The sequence below is a fragment of the Podarcis pityusensis genome, assembly GCF_964106645.2.
Source record: "Podarcis pityusensis genome assembly, chromosome: 6".
NCBI lineage: Eukaryota > Metazoa > Chordata > Lepidosauria > Squamata > Lacertidae > Podarcis > Podarcis pityusensis.
In genome coordinates, this window is record NC_138030.1 from 46,394,079 (window position 1) to 46,411,139 (window position 17,061).

General features: G+C 46.1%; 2 protein-coding genes across 4 annotated transcripts in view; both read left to right on the forward strand.

The window, feature by feature from the left end:
• The first annotated feature begins 1,208 nt into the window (after positions 1–1,208).
• Positions 1,209–12,639, forward strand: CDKN1A (cyclin dependent kinase inhibitor 1A). Of its 3 annotated transcripts, none has more exons than XM_081010499.1 (3): positions 1,209–1,365; positions 9,082–9,477; positions 10,466–12,639. In XM_081010499.1, the coding sequence occupies exons 2-3, from the start codon at positions 9,090–9,092 to the stop codon at positions 10,513–10,515; spliced, it is 438 nt and encodes a 145-aa protein (XP_080866625.1). In that variant the 5' UTR covers positions 1,209–1,365; positions 9,082–9,089; the 3' UTR covers positions 10,516–12,639. The 3 variants fall into 3 exon arrangements, with proteins under 3 accessions (XP_080866625.1, XP_080866624.1, XP_080866626.1); XM_081010498.1 differs by lacking the exon at positions 1,209–1,365 and adding an exon at positions 2,189–2,261; XM_081010500.1 differs by lacking the exon at positions 1,209–1,365 and adding an exon at positions 2,268–2,346.
• A 120-nt stretch (positions 12,640–12,759) lies between these two features.
• The window catches only part of RAB44 (RAB44, member RAS oncogene family), a 29,818-nt gene continuing 25,516 nt past the window's right edge, over positions 12,760–17,061 (forward strand). The window contains exon 1 of the mRNA XM_081010472.1: positions 12,760–15,099. The gene's annotated coding sequence lies outside the window, so the exon portion shown is untranslated. The remainder of the gene's footprint in view (positions 15,100–17,061) is intronic.

Below are 17,061 nucleotides of genomic sequence, written 5' to 3' on the forward strand. Positions count from 1 at the left end.
TTGGGCTTCAAAATATGGCAACCCTTGGTAGGCCCAGTGTGACCCCGGGTTCACATTCCAACTCAGTGAAGGTCACTGGGTGGCCTTGGGCCTGTCATTCTCTCTCAGCTCAGCCTTCCTCGCATGGTTGTTGTGGGGGATAAAATGGAGGCAGCAGGGGGTGCGTTGATGTTGCCATGGTTTCCTTTGAGAAAAGGCAGGATATAAACCTAATAAGCAACTAAGCTAAGCTCCTGCAACAATTTGGCGATGCACAAAGAGAAAAGTGGGTGGATCTACAGTTGCCTTTCAGGCTTCATGCTACTTTGGGGACACCTAGAAATAGAGCTGTTCCACTTCCAGCTGAAGCTAATCTCAAGGCCTCTACCCAACATGAGTAGCTTGTGTGCACAACAGAAAGAGGGAACTTTGAAGCAACAGCGAATTATTTTATTTTTATTTTTTGCTTTATTTTTTATTTAACAACAGGAAATTATAAAAGAACACCAAACTGCGGGGAATCCATCCCCCCAGGAGAAATCTGGAATAAAGTGGGAAGGGGGCTACAGGCTGGGCTTTGGTGCTGATGATGCCATGCAGGGGAGAACCTGGAGATAGAAAGAGGTGAACAGTGCCAGCTGGCCGCACCTGCTGCATTGCTTCAGATTAAACAGTTTTTAATTCGCTAGGAGGAAGGAGGGAGGAAAGGTGTGTGAGTTGGTTGGCTGATTAGTTGTTTGGTTGGTTGTTTGGTTGGCTGGTTGGTTGGTTGGCTGTTTAGTTGGTTGGTTGGTTGACTAGTTAGTTGGTTGGCTGCCAGCCGGCCAGCCTAAGGAATGCGGATGTTCTAAGTGCTCATATTTGCAGAAATTTTCAAGGCATGTCTAAAAATACTTTTGAGTGCTTTTCCACACAGGACACGGCAGTCTGTGTTAATACTGGGCAGGGAAAACGTACAAAGAGTCGCTTAAGAAACAAAGCGCAACCGAGCCGACACTCTTCCCGGTGTATTGTATCAGCGTCAGAGGAGACACGGTCCGTTTACATCTTGCAGCATATCCCCCTGCGCTCCTCGAGTCGGGGCCGCGGCTCTTTGTGCTCGTAGACGTGGATGCCGGCGTACTTTTGCGGAAGAATTCGTCGGCGGCGCGATTCCTTTTCGGGCGTGTGTGCAAGCGAGGACCTAGGCAGTCAACAACGGAGACCAGGAAGGAGGCGCTCTGGAAATTCCTCGGAGGCGGGGAGGAGAGGCGCGAGGCCCCGCCCCTTCACGAGAGGGGGCGGAGTCTTGGAAAGGCTTTATGTAGTCCTGCCGGGAGCTGCTACGCTCAGAGCTACCGAGAGCAGAGGGCGCCTCCGAGCGAAGGACGGCAGCGAGAGAAAGAGGTGAGCGCTGCTTTCTCCCGTCTGGGAGCCGGAGGGTCTTGGGCAGCTCTCAGTGCTGAGTAGGGGGAGGGCAGCATTGTAACGTGCATGGGAAATATTTAAGGTATCGGAAACAGGAACATTTATCCGTGACTGTGATGGAGAAACTGCGTCGTTGTCTCCCACCCTAGCCCCATTTCGGAGGTGGCAGCCCCCTCGCTTCCTCCCTTGATGTCCTTCGATCTCCGCTCCGCCTGGGATTTTTTCCTCTCATCCTTATTTGCGGAGGTCAGCTATGCTGCGGAGGGAGAGAGCGCATCCCTGCTACTTACTCCCTGCTCACCCCGATCCACCTTGTGGATCTCGTATTTTGTCTCCGGGTGGGGAAATATGAGTGGACCAGCCCTGACCCCGTCGGTGTGGAGGGGGATTCTCTTTCGCTCCCCACCCTGCTTTGGTTTCCCAGCGTCCAGGAGACGTCGCCTTCCCTCTTCATCCCTTGAGCCACCTGTTCTTTCCATCTCTAGCCACTCCCTTAGACAGCCTGGAGAGCTTCGGCGTGGCTTTTCGCCTTCACCTCGGAATTCTCCCACCTGCTGACGAGAGGAGATGGCAAGGGGACCCTTAAAATGGGTTCGGTCGGTTTTGGGGGGTACGTGCACCTCCCCGAAGTGCGCGATGGCGGTGCCGTCCATCGCAATTGGAGGAGCCTGGCGACTCCTCCGCTCGCTGTCCAAACACGACGGCATTGTTTGTTCAGATTTGCGTGTTGCTTATGTATGTCACCCTGTTCCTGAAGACTCGGGGGGGGGGGGGCACAACCTGAGCGCTTAACGGGAGGGGAGAGGGGCAGCAATGCGCGCTCATTTGCGCGTAACCAGCCCTGATCATGCACACCGAAACCAAAAACGTCTCGGGTAGGTGCTACGCCTACTACTAATGAGTTGTTGACAGATGAGCAGACTGACGCTCCCCAAAAGAAGCGCGGAGCGGCCAGTGCGGGTGAGGAAGCGGTACATTGTTTTGCTGGGTGACGAGTTACTTTATCTGTGCGCCTTTGCAGGGAGGTGCCTGTGTTTGTCTGTCTGAGTCAGGTAGCGGCTGGAGAGCTGTCGGGGCAGAAGTCTCGGGCCCCGCTCAGCGCAAGGAGCAGGAGGGCCTTGCAAAGCAACCTTTGGAAGCGAGGGTGAACAATTGGAGAGGGCGCGGGGTGGGGCAGAGAGAAGGGAGAGCACCTTAGGACCATGAAAGGATCTGGGCTTCATCGCACCGCTTGGGTAATGGCGATGCCCCACGCAGCCCAAGCCCTTGGTGGAGGGTTGCGGGTCCTTCCTGCGCCTTGCGAGAGGGGGCGCTGTCGAGCCGGCAGCCGGACGGTGACTTTGCACGGCCAGGAGAGCCTGCCGGGGCATGTCCCGGCTTGCAGGAGGCGGCGACTACAGCTCAGCTTTGCGGGGGGGGGGGGGAGAGGTAGTCAGGCGGCGGCTGTGACTCAGTGGCAGTCACTCGCTCGCTCCCCGCCGGGGCTGATGTAAGAGGGCCAGGCCAAGCCCTCGAGTGTTCCCGGGGCAGCCGCCCGGCGGGGCTGCCTTTCCTATAGTAGGGGGTAAAAAAAGAGGAGGCTGCGGGTTTTCGCTTCGCTCGCCGAGCCTGAAGACAGGAAGAGGGGGGGGGGGAGAGAAGCCCCGCCTGGGTGGAACTTGCAAGACGCGCACGAGCTGATTTTTGACTCTCCGCCCAGCCCGCCGCGATGTTCTGTTCTCTCGGGCCGGGAACTCCTTGTTCCCAAGCCGAGTTTTATTTTTGTGCTTGTTGTGCTCACAGGAGCGTCACTCAGCCCCATTACGCCGCTTTGAAAGAGGCGCGCGCAAACCCGACGCTGCGCTGCAGGAGGAGGAGGAGGAGGAGGAAGCGGCTGGACAGAGACCTCGGTGGGGAGGAGGAGGAGGAGGAAAAAAACAAAAAAAACCCCAACATCTTCCTCCACCCCCCCCCGAAAAAACACGCTAGAGGAGCAGTTCTTTAGTTTACGCGGCTTGAGCAGACGAAGCCCGATTTTGCGAACTGCTGTGCGTTTCCAGCCACTTTTTCCCTCCTAAAAGGCGCGGGGGCCCCCCGAAACAGCTTCTTGGGGTGGGATTTCCGCCCCCCTCGCCTTTTTGAGCCCAAATCTCCAATTACGAGCTTTTGCCAACTGCTGTGGTTCTCACCCCCCTCTTTTCCTCTTTTTTTGGGGGGGGTAGGTGGAAGGAAGCGCCTTGAAACCGGCCCCCAATCCGCCGGATGCTTGTTGGAGGGGGCGGCGAGGCGGGGCCGTAGTAAGTTGTCTGGGGGCCGTGTTTGTTTCCCTGCCTGTGGCAGAACTAGGTCTGTGTGGCAAGCGCGATTTCGCAACTTCCCTCCCCCCTCCCTCCCCCACAGCGCGGCACGTGACGCAGCTGCTGTGGTGCCAGATGACGTAATCCCGGGGCGAGCGCCGCGAGCGTCTCGCACACCTCCTGGGCTCCTCCTATTACGATAAGCAAGTCCTGTTTGCTTTGCTCCAGCCTTGGGGGCCGAAGGAGCCCGAGCTCCCTGAGCTCACCCTGTGCCCGGCAGGCGGAGCAGCTGATCGCCAGCGAGACAGGCCACCAAGCGGTCGGGATTGTTTTGCAACTGCGAGAGACGCTCCTCTGAACTACGCGCAGGGTTTTTAAGCTACTGTTTCAACAACAGTGGTGACCTACATTGTGATTGGCTGGCTCTTAACCGGCAACCACCAAAGCATGTTTGCAGGATAAATAGGAAATACTAGAATGCGGCGCTGTGTTTAGTAAGGTGGCCGACTTCTGCGCAAGCCCCTCTGAAAGAGAGTGTGTATTGTCTGCAGAAGGTCTCTGGATCCCTTCCTGGCACCTCCACCTAAGGCTGGGAAGGACTGCTGTCTGAAAAGCTGCTGTCAGAAAGTGAAGACACTGCTGATTTGGGTAGGCTAAATATGGGCCTTCAGCAGCTGTTAGACAGTGATTTTGTAGCTGCAGCCTCCATCCCAAATGCAGAATCGAGCAAACTGCCTAGTCCTTTCCAGCAGCTGTCTAAGGTAGCGCCTGTGCAATGGCAACAGAGCAACTCTAGCTGTGATCTCAAGTAAGAAGTGAATAAGAAAGATCTTTGAAAATTAACATCCAGGGTTGACTTTCAGGACCTTGGGGGTGCAGTTGCTGCAAGAAAAGCATTTTAAAACATTGGATTGTATGAGTTGATTTCTAGCCTCTAGCTGATTCTGTGTGTGTGTGTCATAGCTGTCAACTTTCAGATTTGAAAATAAGGGATCAGCAGCCTTGAAAATAAGGGATCAGCAGCCACACCTGTCCCGGGCACAGTCTAACAATCCGGGATAGCAGCACGAAGCAGTGGGAAACGGCACTAGAATAAGGGAATTTCCCACAAAAAAAGGGAAGGTTGACAGCTATGGTGTGTTTGTGTGTGTGTATGCATGAACCAATGTGCATAGCATTCAATTTGACAACCCACTGCAAAAGTTGCTCTTTGAACCTTTTGTGGTGGTTTTGCTAGAGACGTAGTGGCACTTTCCTGTGATGCGAGTGAATTGTTTGCCTGCATGCAATCCAATGTGTTTAAGACTGGAAAGGGGACACTGTCTCCTCAATAGAGGATTAGTTAACAAACTATGTGAATTCATAGAATTGGCTAAAATGACAGCAGCTGTTAGACTTCACTCAAATCAAAAACCTAAGAAGGAATGGAATTGCTTAGAAGAATATATGACAAAACATCGTTCCAAAACGAATTTATTGATATGCATGGACTAACTTCGTAAACATGTGAAAAAATTATTGTAAGAGGGTTTTGAGAGCCAAAGCAACCAATATACCGTATTTTTCGCTCTATAACACGCACCCGACCATAACACGCACGTAGTTTTTAGAGGAGGAAAATCCGTAGGCATGCCACCCGTAGGCATTTCCTCCATAACACGCACAGACATTTCCCCTTACTTTCTAGGAGGAAAAAAGTGAGTGTTATGGTGCAAAAAATACGGTATATAACACAATGACTAGCTCAATATATATCAAAGGATGTCGAGCTGTGGTGGAGGGAAGTCACAATAGAATGAGATTGACACAGAATGGAAAATGGGAATTTTATCAATGTAATATCTTACACTGTATATTCTGTATACTTTAGAGCATATATTCCATGTTATAATAATTAAATGAAATAAAGATTTAAAACTCAATGTGTTTAAGGCTGCTGCAGTTACTGTGGTCACAGAAATAGCCTTGACTCTTCTCTCTCACCAAGAGGAAGAAGCAGTTCAGAACTTGCATAGCACCAACTTTTGCAGGGTGAGCAGCTGAGGGAACTCAAGGTGCCTTGTGGGCACTCTGCTCCAGTGGCCTGAAGTGGCAACTTAACAAGATATCAAGTTGAGGCCTGCCCTCGGCAGCCACGCTACCTGCCAGGACTTGTTCTGGTATGCCTAAACCTCTCAATGATGTCATTCAGCATAGCTGTTTATAAAGAGAGCATGAAGGCTGCTGCTATTTTTAACCTCTTTGCCTCTTCCCAAGCCTGAACACTGGAGGAAAGGCAGCCTTGCAAACACATTGGCCAGTGTAGGTGGTGGTGGTCTGGAAATATACTCTCTAGACAAAACACAGTCCACTTAAGCATCCTGGTAACCCAAACCTTATAAACCCAATGTGTGTATGCGCATAAACCTTAGAGGTGACTTCACACAAGATGCTTAAATTGATCTACAGTGTGATGTCAAGATGGGTCATTATTTGGCTGCATTCTGTCTCTCACTAATGCCATTCAGCACTAGAGAAAATGTGTAATGATGGTGTGGGAGGGCCTTGTATTGATGGAAACTCTGTCTCCCTTGATGGCCTTGAGATCAGCTTTGTATGCAATATGGATGGATGAAAGGAGGGCAGGGCAAAGGTCAAAATGCTAAGATTATGTGGGCCAAAGGCATCAGATTTGATGAAGCCAGGAACCCCAACTCAACTGTACAGATCTGTGTGTGTGTGTTGAATCCTGAACAGTCCATGATGCCCAAGTCCATTAGCAGCTGGTGACTTAACATTTTATTGTAAATTGTAGCTAGTTCTACACTGCATATGCACAGCAGGTGGTGTTTGGCCACATTCAGTGCTAGAAGTACATGAACAGTGCAATCTTTCATGCATGTTAACATGAGAGAAAGTCACACTGCATTCAATGCAGCTTGCTCCCCAGCCTTTCAAGGCTGGAGATCTAAAACAATTCTTGGCAACAAAAAACACCCATTTCATAGAAGAACTGGTAATGCTCAGAAGCCTCTCCCAAACAGGCAAAACATCTACACCCTCCCTCCCAAAATAAAGCACAGAAAAAATGAGGCAACTTCCCCAACCCCCCTCAATTAAAAAAACCCCAACACATTTTAGAGTCTGGGTGAGGGCTTGGGTCTGAAAGTGCTGTAGTGCCCAGGTGCCATGTTGAGGACCGTAGCCCTAGGAAGTGTGTTTAGGATTGCAGCTTTTGCAATACAATATACTGTACTGAACTCAGGGTCTTCCGGTGCAGCCACATGCTTTTTAAAAGAGGTACTTGGACATCCTAGGACTGTACCAAGACAACTGAGGGTGTATTTTCTATATAAAGATTGGGTTCTGACTCTGTCCTTCTGAATCGTCCAGATTTGGGCAAATGTGGACTATTCCTTCAGGGTGCTCCTATGCTCCTTTATTAGGTCTCATATTAGTATATCCGTACCTTGGTTTACGAACTTAATCCATTCCGGAAATCTGTTCTTAAACCAAGGTGTTCTTAAACCAAGGCGTGCTTGCCCATAGCAGCAGGGGACTCAATTTACAAAGGGGACACACTCAACATGTTCTGCTTGCAAGGCAAAGTTCACAAACCAAAACACCTACTTCTGGGTTTGCAGCGTTCTTTTATCCAAGTTGTTCATAAACTAAGCTGTTCTTAAACCAAGGTACCACTGTATTTAAAAGCATAACTAACAACCAACACAATCAAGAGTCTGTACAGATACTATCATTTGGAATGAGTGTGTACAAACTGACAAAACACTTTTATGCAACGCAGTTCACCTGCATCCAATTGTCTGGAGGGGATCAATAAATAGTGGAAAGATCTGATGTGGAAGATTCTGCTTCACGTTAGGCCAACCATAAAACTGCAAGTGCTGTTCATAGAAAACATGGGACTGCTTCCTTGAGTGTGTTCAATGTGCCCAATGATAACTGCTGTGGCAATGCTTTCCTAATTTAACAAGAGTTGTCTGATGGATGACTGCATGGAAATAATTATGTGGGAGAAAGGGAGTACTAAAAATGGAACACCGCCAACTAGATCTTGGCTTGCAACCCCTTTTTAATCTCCAAGGAGCTCTACTACATGTAGCTATTGGGTAGCTTTCTTCTTGGTTGAAGGCTGTGGTTCAAAGGGTAGGGATGATGAGGCTTGTGTGTACAGTGCAAAGAGCAGCTTTCTTGGTGACGTTGGCAGTTACTCAGAGGAATCCTTAGCCGTTTCAAACGTCATCTGAATGATGTTCTCCTGGCTGAGAATTTCCCTACAGATTCCATCCCTAGTTTTATGTTGCTCAGTTCTTTCAAAGGTAAGGCCTGTTAAAACCGTTGGGCCCAACTTGTTGGTTTATATATTCAATTTATTTGCTACTTCTTAATGTCAACTGAAATCTCCCAACAAAAAGGAATCGAATACAATACAAATTCCTTATTCAAAAGTAAACAATATTCCTAACCACCACCATAATTCTTCATTTGGATAGTGTTCTTGAAGCTACCAGCATGAGTTTGACCAAATTGCGGGAGGCAGTGGAAGACAGGAGTGCCTGGCGTGCTCTGGTCCATGGGGTCACGAAGAGTCGGACACGACTAAACGACTAAACAACAACCACCACCAAATATATATCTAAACAATGTACATAAGTAAAGTGACTAAGAATGCCTAATTAACAGTTAAAAATTCCTAACTGTTAACCAAAAAAGCTTGATAGTGTCATGGCTTCAGCCCTGGAGGTGTACTTTATTGTCTCTCAAGACAACTCTGATGCCAACAATAACAGTCACCTATACATTCACTCTACACAGGAACTATTCTAAGCACTCAACCACCACATACACAATCGCACATGCACCATTTCACTCAGTCCGCTCGATTCTCACTTCATTAAAAATTGCCGTGGTCCTTTTCTATATGTACTGCATTTTTCACAAGTAAATCTGCGCTCGAAGCAGTTTATGGAAAATATAGTAACACAGTAACAGTACATAATAAGACATATACTTGCTGAAACATAACACTAAAAATTAATAACAATTAACTGTTAACAATATATAAACATTATGCTGTTGAGTTCTTTTGATTAGGCCTTGCTGCTGGTCTTGCTGCCATTAGGAGGTGTGGTTGGTCAGTGACTTGGGACAGGGTCTCTTCTGTATTGGAACCAAGCTACAACATTTCCTCCCCTGGAGGCTGGTCTTGCTTCCACCTTGAAGGCCTTTCATTGTGCTGTCAATGCTGATATTTTTGCCAAGCTTTTGACCTAGTAAAATTAGCTTAGCATTAAATGGCATTAAAAAAAAATCAATTTATTTTACTTGCTGAATTGATTTATAAGTTTTATTGTTAACTTATAACTGTTATAGGTGGCCTGTAACTTTCCTTAAAACATGTCGCTTGTATTTCTCCTAGCTGGAAACATGCCGCTGTCTAAGGGCAACCTCCTTCGGTCTCCCTGCAGCAGGAAGCTTTGCAGAAACCTCTTTGGACCAGTCGATCATGACCAGCTTCAAAAGGACTTCCAGTCCTTGATGAAGGCCCAGCTGGAGGAGGCTCAGCAGAAGTGGAACTTTGACTTTGAATCAGAAACTCCACTTGAAGGGGACTATAAATGGGAAAAGGTCTCTCATCTAAACAGGTTGCCTTCTCAAGATCTGCTGAGCCCCACAAAGGAAAACAGTTGTGCCGGTGAAAAGAGCTTGAGCTCCTCCCCAGTGCTTCTCAAGATGCACACAAAGACAGACAGGCCAACGCAAGTGGGCTTTGAGGCTCGCAAGTCTTCCAAGCGAAAGCAGACAACTATCAAAGGTAAGGAGCTGCCAGCTTTGTTTGTCTTCTGTGTTTACATTTGCAGAGAGGAGGGTAGAATTACCGGTAATGGCCAAAGCTGCCCTGGACGTGGATTTCACTTTTGTGAAATGGCATTTGTTTCAAATTCACCAGTTGAATGCTGAACCTGAGCTCAAAATTGGAATTTGATATTGGGAATTTTGATTGTCTTGTCATCAGTTTAAGAGGAAGTTTTCTTATACGCACCCCCCCCCCAAATTAAATACTATATTTTAAACCAACCCTTCATCCTGAAGGTTCCCAGGATGCGGTCGAACATTTAAAATAAAATTGACCACATAGCTATAGAAGTTTAAACCAAATAGTCACATTTAGTAACTATTCCTTGAAACTTCAGTAGCAAAGAATCCAGCAGAATGCAACCTGTAGTCATATTGATGGTCTTCAGCTGACAAGTGAAAAACCAATAACAGGACAAATATCTGCTAGGAGGGAATTCCACAGCTAAGCTGCCATGATTGAGAGCGTTGCACCAACCAAACAAAGCACCACTGTTGACAAGATCACCAGCACAGTCTGTCCTGCAAATCTTAAACCAGGCTTCCTCAACCTCGGCCCTCCAGATGTTTTGAGAGTACAATTCCCATCATCCCTGACCACTGGTCCTGCTAGCTAGGGATCATGGGAGTTGTAGGACAAAAGCATCTGGAGGGCCGAGGTTGAAGAAGCCTGTCTTAAACCATGGGCTTGCAAGGCACTCCTTCATGTACATGACTCTCAAGTTGTGGGACCTTGAAGTAAGCTCACTTGAATACCATGGAACTTCTGGGTAAACATTCATAGAATTGTGCAGTTACGGTTGTGTTGGGAACTCCAGGATCTTGGCTGGTGATTGCCTTGCAGTCTCTGAGCAGACTGCTCTTGGGCATGAATGAATATCTCCCAGGCACTCACACTGACACTCCCTTGGCTGGCATGTTCAATTTGTCCTTCTGCTCTTTTCCAGACTTCTACAGCTCCAAGCGGAGAACTGTCCCCTGCAAGTCAGACCCATGATAACTACACTGCAAGCAAAATGCATCCACGCAGTCTCTGGGCTAAAGGAGCTGACCTGCCTTCACCGCTATTAGCTGGAATGGCCGACTTGGACACGACACTCAGTGCAGGCAGCAGACTTGACTGTTTGAAGGAGCAGCTAGTTAGAGTAATGACTTCTGCTCTGAGGCTCTTACTTTACATAAAAACTATGTAGCGGACTAGTGTAACACTTCAGAAGGATGTAGAGTTATTTTCCTTATTTATGATGGCACTGGAGCTTTATGTGCAATGGAATATATTGTAAAGCCTTATCCTAAAATAGACTTAAGTTGCTGGGGGAGATGCTTAAGCATGATGGCAAGAGGGAAGGATCAGTGCAAGTACTGCTTATGGCTGAGAGCTTTCACACACCTGCCTCAGGTATGAGTCACTTTGCAGGTGCAAGGTCTGAAGGATTGTATTTTCCTAGGTCTGTGATCTTGCTCTCTCTCTCTCTCTGTTGTTTTTTGTCCTGCTAGGTTTAAAGGAATATGGTGAGGGGGGAAGAAAAAAGACTTCCAATCCAGAAAGCTAATCCATTCATTTTACAAAGATGAAGATCTTCCTACTGTGGGCAGTAGTATCACAAAACAGTACCATTACTGTTGCAGGAAGGATTCCATTATCAGACAATACTGGATAGTGTGTGAGCACTGTAACTTCCTTCCCCTTCCTAAAACTATTGAATAATACTGTTGACTCAAGTCATGCAAATAACACTAGCCTTAGGGGGGAAATGTAGCCAGTGGGAACCAGAAGTTTGAGCTCAGAAATATTACTCTACTTCTGCCATGCAGCCTGTAGGTACATATTGCCAGCATAGCGACTCATCCATCCTTCGACAGCATACAGCCTTTGGTATGGTACTAATTGGTGAGAATATTGTGGGATTTGGGTTCCCAGTGAGTGCTAGCGAGGCTTGATAAGACATGCCCATGGAGTTTCCATTGCCTCTGGAAACATGGTTCACTTGTGACATCTCTCTCTAGTATGAAATAATGATAAAGGATTTACCTTGTGTTTGCTTTCCATGCTTTCTGCAGCTACCTGTGATCTTGCCAGCTTTCCTTTACCCTTTTAAAATTGGAAAGTAAATTGCTTAAAGCTTAAGCACATCTACTTGGTGCAAGAAAATTAAACTCACAGCTGTTCCTGTCTGAATTTGGGACTGATATTTCGGTCTTATTGGCATCTTATTGTCAAAAGCACCACCTGTTAATATTGGGTGCAGTGTTTAACACTGGAATCTGAAATGTAGCCTTTTGCCATGTGCAAGTCAAATCAGACTTTCATGTGAATCATCACTATGTTCCAAGTCAAATCTAACTTTGCCTTTATTGTTCTACCCCTTTGCAACGGGTTCTTTACTGCTGTGCTGCTGGAATAGCACCCGCTGCTGAAATCTTGAATCTTTCATCGCGGTGTGCTTTTTGGGAGCTATTGCTTTATTCCAGATACTGGAGCTGGGTTGGAACACTTGGACCTCCTGAGGATCGCATTTTAGTTAAACGAAGGGTGTGTCCCATTTAACTGCATCTGCTTTGCAAGAGCGGTGGGGAAATCCCTACAGCCGTGGGAAAGGATTAATGCTAGCACATTACTGACGGGCACAATTTTGCCACTGACAGACAACGCAGGAGGATATTCGTGCTTTGTTCGGCACCTTCATCTTTTTTCCTCCAAGAACAAGTTGGGTGGGGGGAGATGTCAAGCACTTGGCCTAGTGGGTTGTTTGTTGTTATAGGCCTGGGATGGAGAGGTGGGGGGAAAATGTAGCAGCTGAAATTGGGAGTACTATCAGCCATACTGTATTAGACTAGTTACAAACAACAACTGTGGCTTGTGAGCAAGATGTTGGAAGAAGACCTATCTTACCCAGAAGCACAGCTTCAGGCACTTCCTTAAGATAGTATGTTTGCCTGTGGATTTCTGACCTTTCTAGAGTTGCCATGGACAGGCCTGGCCACTTCGGACCACTGCACTTCTACATTCAGGGTAATGCGTAATGCTAGGACTCTCGGCACTAATCCATTTGTTTGTGAATATAATGCTGCTGAACTGACTTAAGTATAGACCTTAAAATAAAAGCTGTTTCATAATGGAGCAACACTTTTGTCTGATTTAATTGCACGTGGGATTGATCAAGCCTGAATTTTCTGGGTGGTGAGGGCTCTTTCCTTGGGGGTTGGTTAGTTTTTTTAATAGAGATAATAGACAAATGGAAAGACACTATCCCTCCTACTAGTTGTGTAAGGCAAAGTGGGACAAAACCATGGCAAAGGGCTGCCATACCACCATCAGGAAACCACTGCAGAGGATGCCATAGGTGGCAGAGGTCAAATTTGATTGCCGAATGCATGCCGTGACTGTTAATCCATGCATCGTCTATCAAATATGAACTGGAGAACTTAGTGGTATTACCATGCCAGCTGTCAGTCAGTTTCTTCTTTCCATCCTTAGATTACTAATCTCTTGCATGCTGAAGCATCATGGTAATAGTATTTGCTCTCTAATGGTTGGATTGTTGCAGTGCCTTATAGAATATCCACAGGCATTCTAATTTCAAAGACCGAAAACCATGTTTGCAAAAATATTTTAAGTTCATGAAAGTGAAAGTTTTGGTGGTGAATGCCACAATAGGCCTAAGAACTTAATGTAAGGGCAAAAAGATAAGGAAGTTAAAACAGATCCTAGAGCTTACAGGAAACTAAAAGACCAAGAGTCAGATACAATGGTAAAAGTGTTTGATGGGCAGGCTCTGAATAGGCAGCAGGCTTAAAAATGGGAGCCTTAAGGAAACCCAGAACAGAAGGTGGAGAGTAAAGAAAGGAGTGAGTTTAGAGAAAAGCCCATACAATTTTATAGATGCAGAAATTATTTCCAATACTACACATCTGAAATCACCTGCCTGGCTGGATGTGGGAAATAAGTGTGCTAAGAGGTACAGTGGCTCTCCCCTACCAATCTTTCTGAAATTTGGCAGAATGTATCCTCTTAGGAAGGGTCACCATGGCTGCTATTTGCATCCCATTCTGGGCAGTCTTAATTTACTCTGGAAGGCCTCTTTTGCCTGAAAATTTCATTCACTTAGGTGAAAAGGGGAAAAGGTTAAGTTAAAACCTTGGGTTAAGTACTTAATTCGTTCCAGAGGTCCGTTCTTAACCTGAAACTGTTCTTAACCTGAAGCACCACTTTACCTAATGGGGCCTCTCTGTTCTCATCCTGAAGCAAAGTTCTTAACCCGAGGTACTATTTCTGGGTTAGCGGAGTCTGTAACCTGAAGCGTATGTAACCTGAGGTACCACTGTAGTTGTTTTTATATTCAAAAAGAGTGAAAAAGCTTTGGATTTAACAGTTCAGAATTGGACCTGAATTACAAATTGGAATGATACAGTACAGATCCAAAAGAGACTGGGTTGCTTCCAAACACTACAAATAAAAGACCAAATTTTGCGGTGGCGGCACACCACTATTACCGGTAATTGGTTTTTATTCATATGTCTTTCAAGTGATTAAAAAGCAGCTGTGAGTTGATATTTCCAAATATTCAAAGACATATCTAAGAAGCACTTTGCACACACAAAAGAGCAATTGTATTGGATAAACAAAACAATGTGTTTTTGGCAATACACTGGCAGTACACTTACACAGGATGAAATATAAACTACGATAATCTTGTAGTTTCTGTACTGTGAAGTGCTGCTCCCCATGAATGTGGGGTTGGGTTCAGAAAAGAGGCAACTGTTCTTAGAAATGTGATCCTGAAAATACATAGCAGATCCTCTTCCTTTGTAGGATGTTACTTGGAATACAGACAACTATTTGTTTTTTTTAAAAAGCCAGTTAACAATGGCTAATCAATATACAGATAATCTCAGCAGAATTTGGCAGAAAAGAAAGTGGGTAATTAACTAGCTAGATATATTTACATACTTGCTTAATTGGAATGGCAGTGGCTTTTTATAGTCGCCTCTGACTAACCTAGACTGAAGACCAAAAAACCCTTTGCTGCTGGTTTGTATTCTAGGTAGCCACAATAATCTTGCTAACACAATCACATTTCTATTTGCAAACCGTTCCATAAACAATTTTTACTGCAGGCTGACCTTTGAGCTTGTTCCACATTTGTGAAATGGCTCAATGTAGGCCGTACTATTGGTCTCCCATTCAACAGCAAAACATTTGCTGATGCTTTATATTCCCGGAAATATGGCTTCTCCCAAGTAAAAGTGAAAACCAACTGTGTTTTGTGCAGCCAATTTTAATCTTGCATTAAATGTCCCAAGGCAACCAATGCCTTTCCCAGAGATCTGTAGGACAAACAGTTAAAATAACGTGAGTGGCTGTAGCATGCTGTTCTGGCTGAGCCCACAACAGAAAGATGGGTTGAGCAAGAAGGAAAGTGACAACACAAATGTCTCAGTTATGCTGGTGAAATCGGCCACCTTCTCCCTTCTCTGTGGTTGTGCCAACTTCCGCCTGCAAAATAAAGGAACCGTCTCATTTAAGAGGAGGTGTCCTGCTCTTTGCAGCGAGTGAGAACCCTGTAGATGCTGGTGAATGGTAAGTGCTTTTTATGGTCTGGCTCATGTTTTAGGGAGTGACATTGTGAGTCGACGTATTAGTTAAAGAACAAACAAAAAGGCTTTTCTTTATTTTGGAGTTAGATTTTATTTTAACAGTGGAAATACTGAGTGCTAGGAGCTTCCACAAAGAAGCCTCTAAAGGTAAAGGTAAAGGGACCCCTGACCATTAGGTCCAGTCGTGACCAACTCTGGGGTTGTGGCGCTCATCTCACTTTATTGGCCGAGGGAGCCGGCGTACAGCTTCCGGGTCATGTGGCCAGCAGGACTAAGCCACTTCTAGCGAACCAGAGCAGCGCACGGAAACGCCGTTTATCTTCCCGCCAGAGTGGTACCTATTTATCTACTTGCACTTTGACGTGCTTTCGAACAGCTAGGTTGGCAGAAGCAGGGACCGAGCAATAGGAGCTCACCCCGTCGCGGGGATTCGAACCGCCAACCTTCAGATGGGCCAGTCCTAGGCTCTGTGGTTTAACCCACAGCTCCACCTGCATCCCTAAGAAGCCTCTAACAAGCAGCAATTCAGCAAACAGTTTTCCTTTGGTATTGCATTTCCATGTGCTGAATTTCTGCCTGCTGTGCAGCTGTTAAAAGCACAGATCCCCTGATTAAAAGTCAGTGGGGTGGAATAGTGGTTGGAGTGAGGATGGGAAGCCTGTGGTCCTCCAGATGTTGTTGGACAACACCTCCCAATACCTGTGACTATTGGCCATGCTGGCTAGGACTTATGCAATTTGGGGTCCCTGCACCTGTGTTGGTGTGGCAGACTAGGATGATACCCAGGCTCATCTCAGCTAAGAAGCTTTTTCTTGGGTGACCTTGGGCTAGTCGCCATCTCTCAGCCTAACCTACTTTGCAGGATTGTGAGAATAAAATGGTGCACAAAAAGACAAATGCAAGCCACCAGGAGCTCCTTGGAGGAAGCATGGAATATAAGTACAACAAAGAAAGAAAGGGGAAGGGAGAATTGATAGCCCTAGTGACTGATTCACGCCATACATTTAAAGCACATTCAGCACACATTTAGTGCGTATGACTTACCCCAAACATTCCTGGTAGCTGGAGCCATAGACCTACAATTCCCTTATTTGTTTTTATTTATTTACAGCAGGGTTTCTCAAACTTGGGTCTTCAGCTCTTTTTGGACTACAGTTCCCATCATCCCTGATCATTGGTTCTGCTAGCTAGGGATGATGGGAGTTGTGGTCCAAAAAAACATCTAGAGACCCAAGTTTGAGAAACCCTGCTTGTCAACTGAAAAGGCTTCCAGAGTGATTTACATACCACCTAGGATTATTGGGTGAAAGTCATGTGCTTTAAATGTATGGTATAGATTTGCCCATACAGCGAGTTTGAATCAAAATCCAGGTTCCTTTTGAAGATATCTTACGCATCGTTGCCTGGGCCCTTGCAAGCAACACCAGGACTGTACACTGTAGTATGACTCTCCAGCACCTTTTTTTTTTTTGTATTGTAAACAAAACAACAACAACCCTGAAGAGTGATGTAAATTGTTTTCCACTTTTGACATTTAAAAAAATGCAAACAGCACCTCTTACAGCAGATTACTCAATCACACTTATGCTACAATCCTGCACCCTCTTAACTGTGTGACTACTTCTGAGTAGGCATGTAAATGCATATACTCTAGAGCAGACTCAAAGAGCTGCTTTTTGCCAGACTTAGTTGACTGTCATGACAGTCCAAATCAACTGAAATTTCATCCTTTGCCAGCAGCACAAGCAAAATGTGGGAACTTATTTAAAGGTGTTAAGTTTCTGGAAAATCACCACATGCGCTGGCTGTGTGAATCCATACTGATGGTTTGCACAACCATTGTCTCTAATGTAAGCTGACTTTTTGTAGTTTGCCAAAGCTTTACTGCAGGCTCTCTGTTGGTCAACTGCAGATTTAGAACCCACCAAGGAGAACCAACCAATTA

What these genes read in the sequence shown, in the direction of transcription:
- CDKN1A (XM_081010498.1), top strand. Translation starts at nt 2,234, where the DNA reads ATGCACACCGAAACCAAAAACGTCTCGG. An exon ending in CGAAACCAAAAACGTCTCGG is followed by an intron (nt 2,262 to 9,081) that starts GTAGGTGCTACG and finishes TATTTCTCCTAG; the next exon opens with CTGGAAACATGCCGCTGTCT. An exon ending in AAAGCAGACAACTATCAAAG is followed by an intron (nt 9,478 to 10,465) that starts GTAAGGAGCTGC and finishes GCTCTTTTCCAG; the next exon opens with ACTTCTACAGCTCCAAGCGG.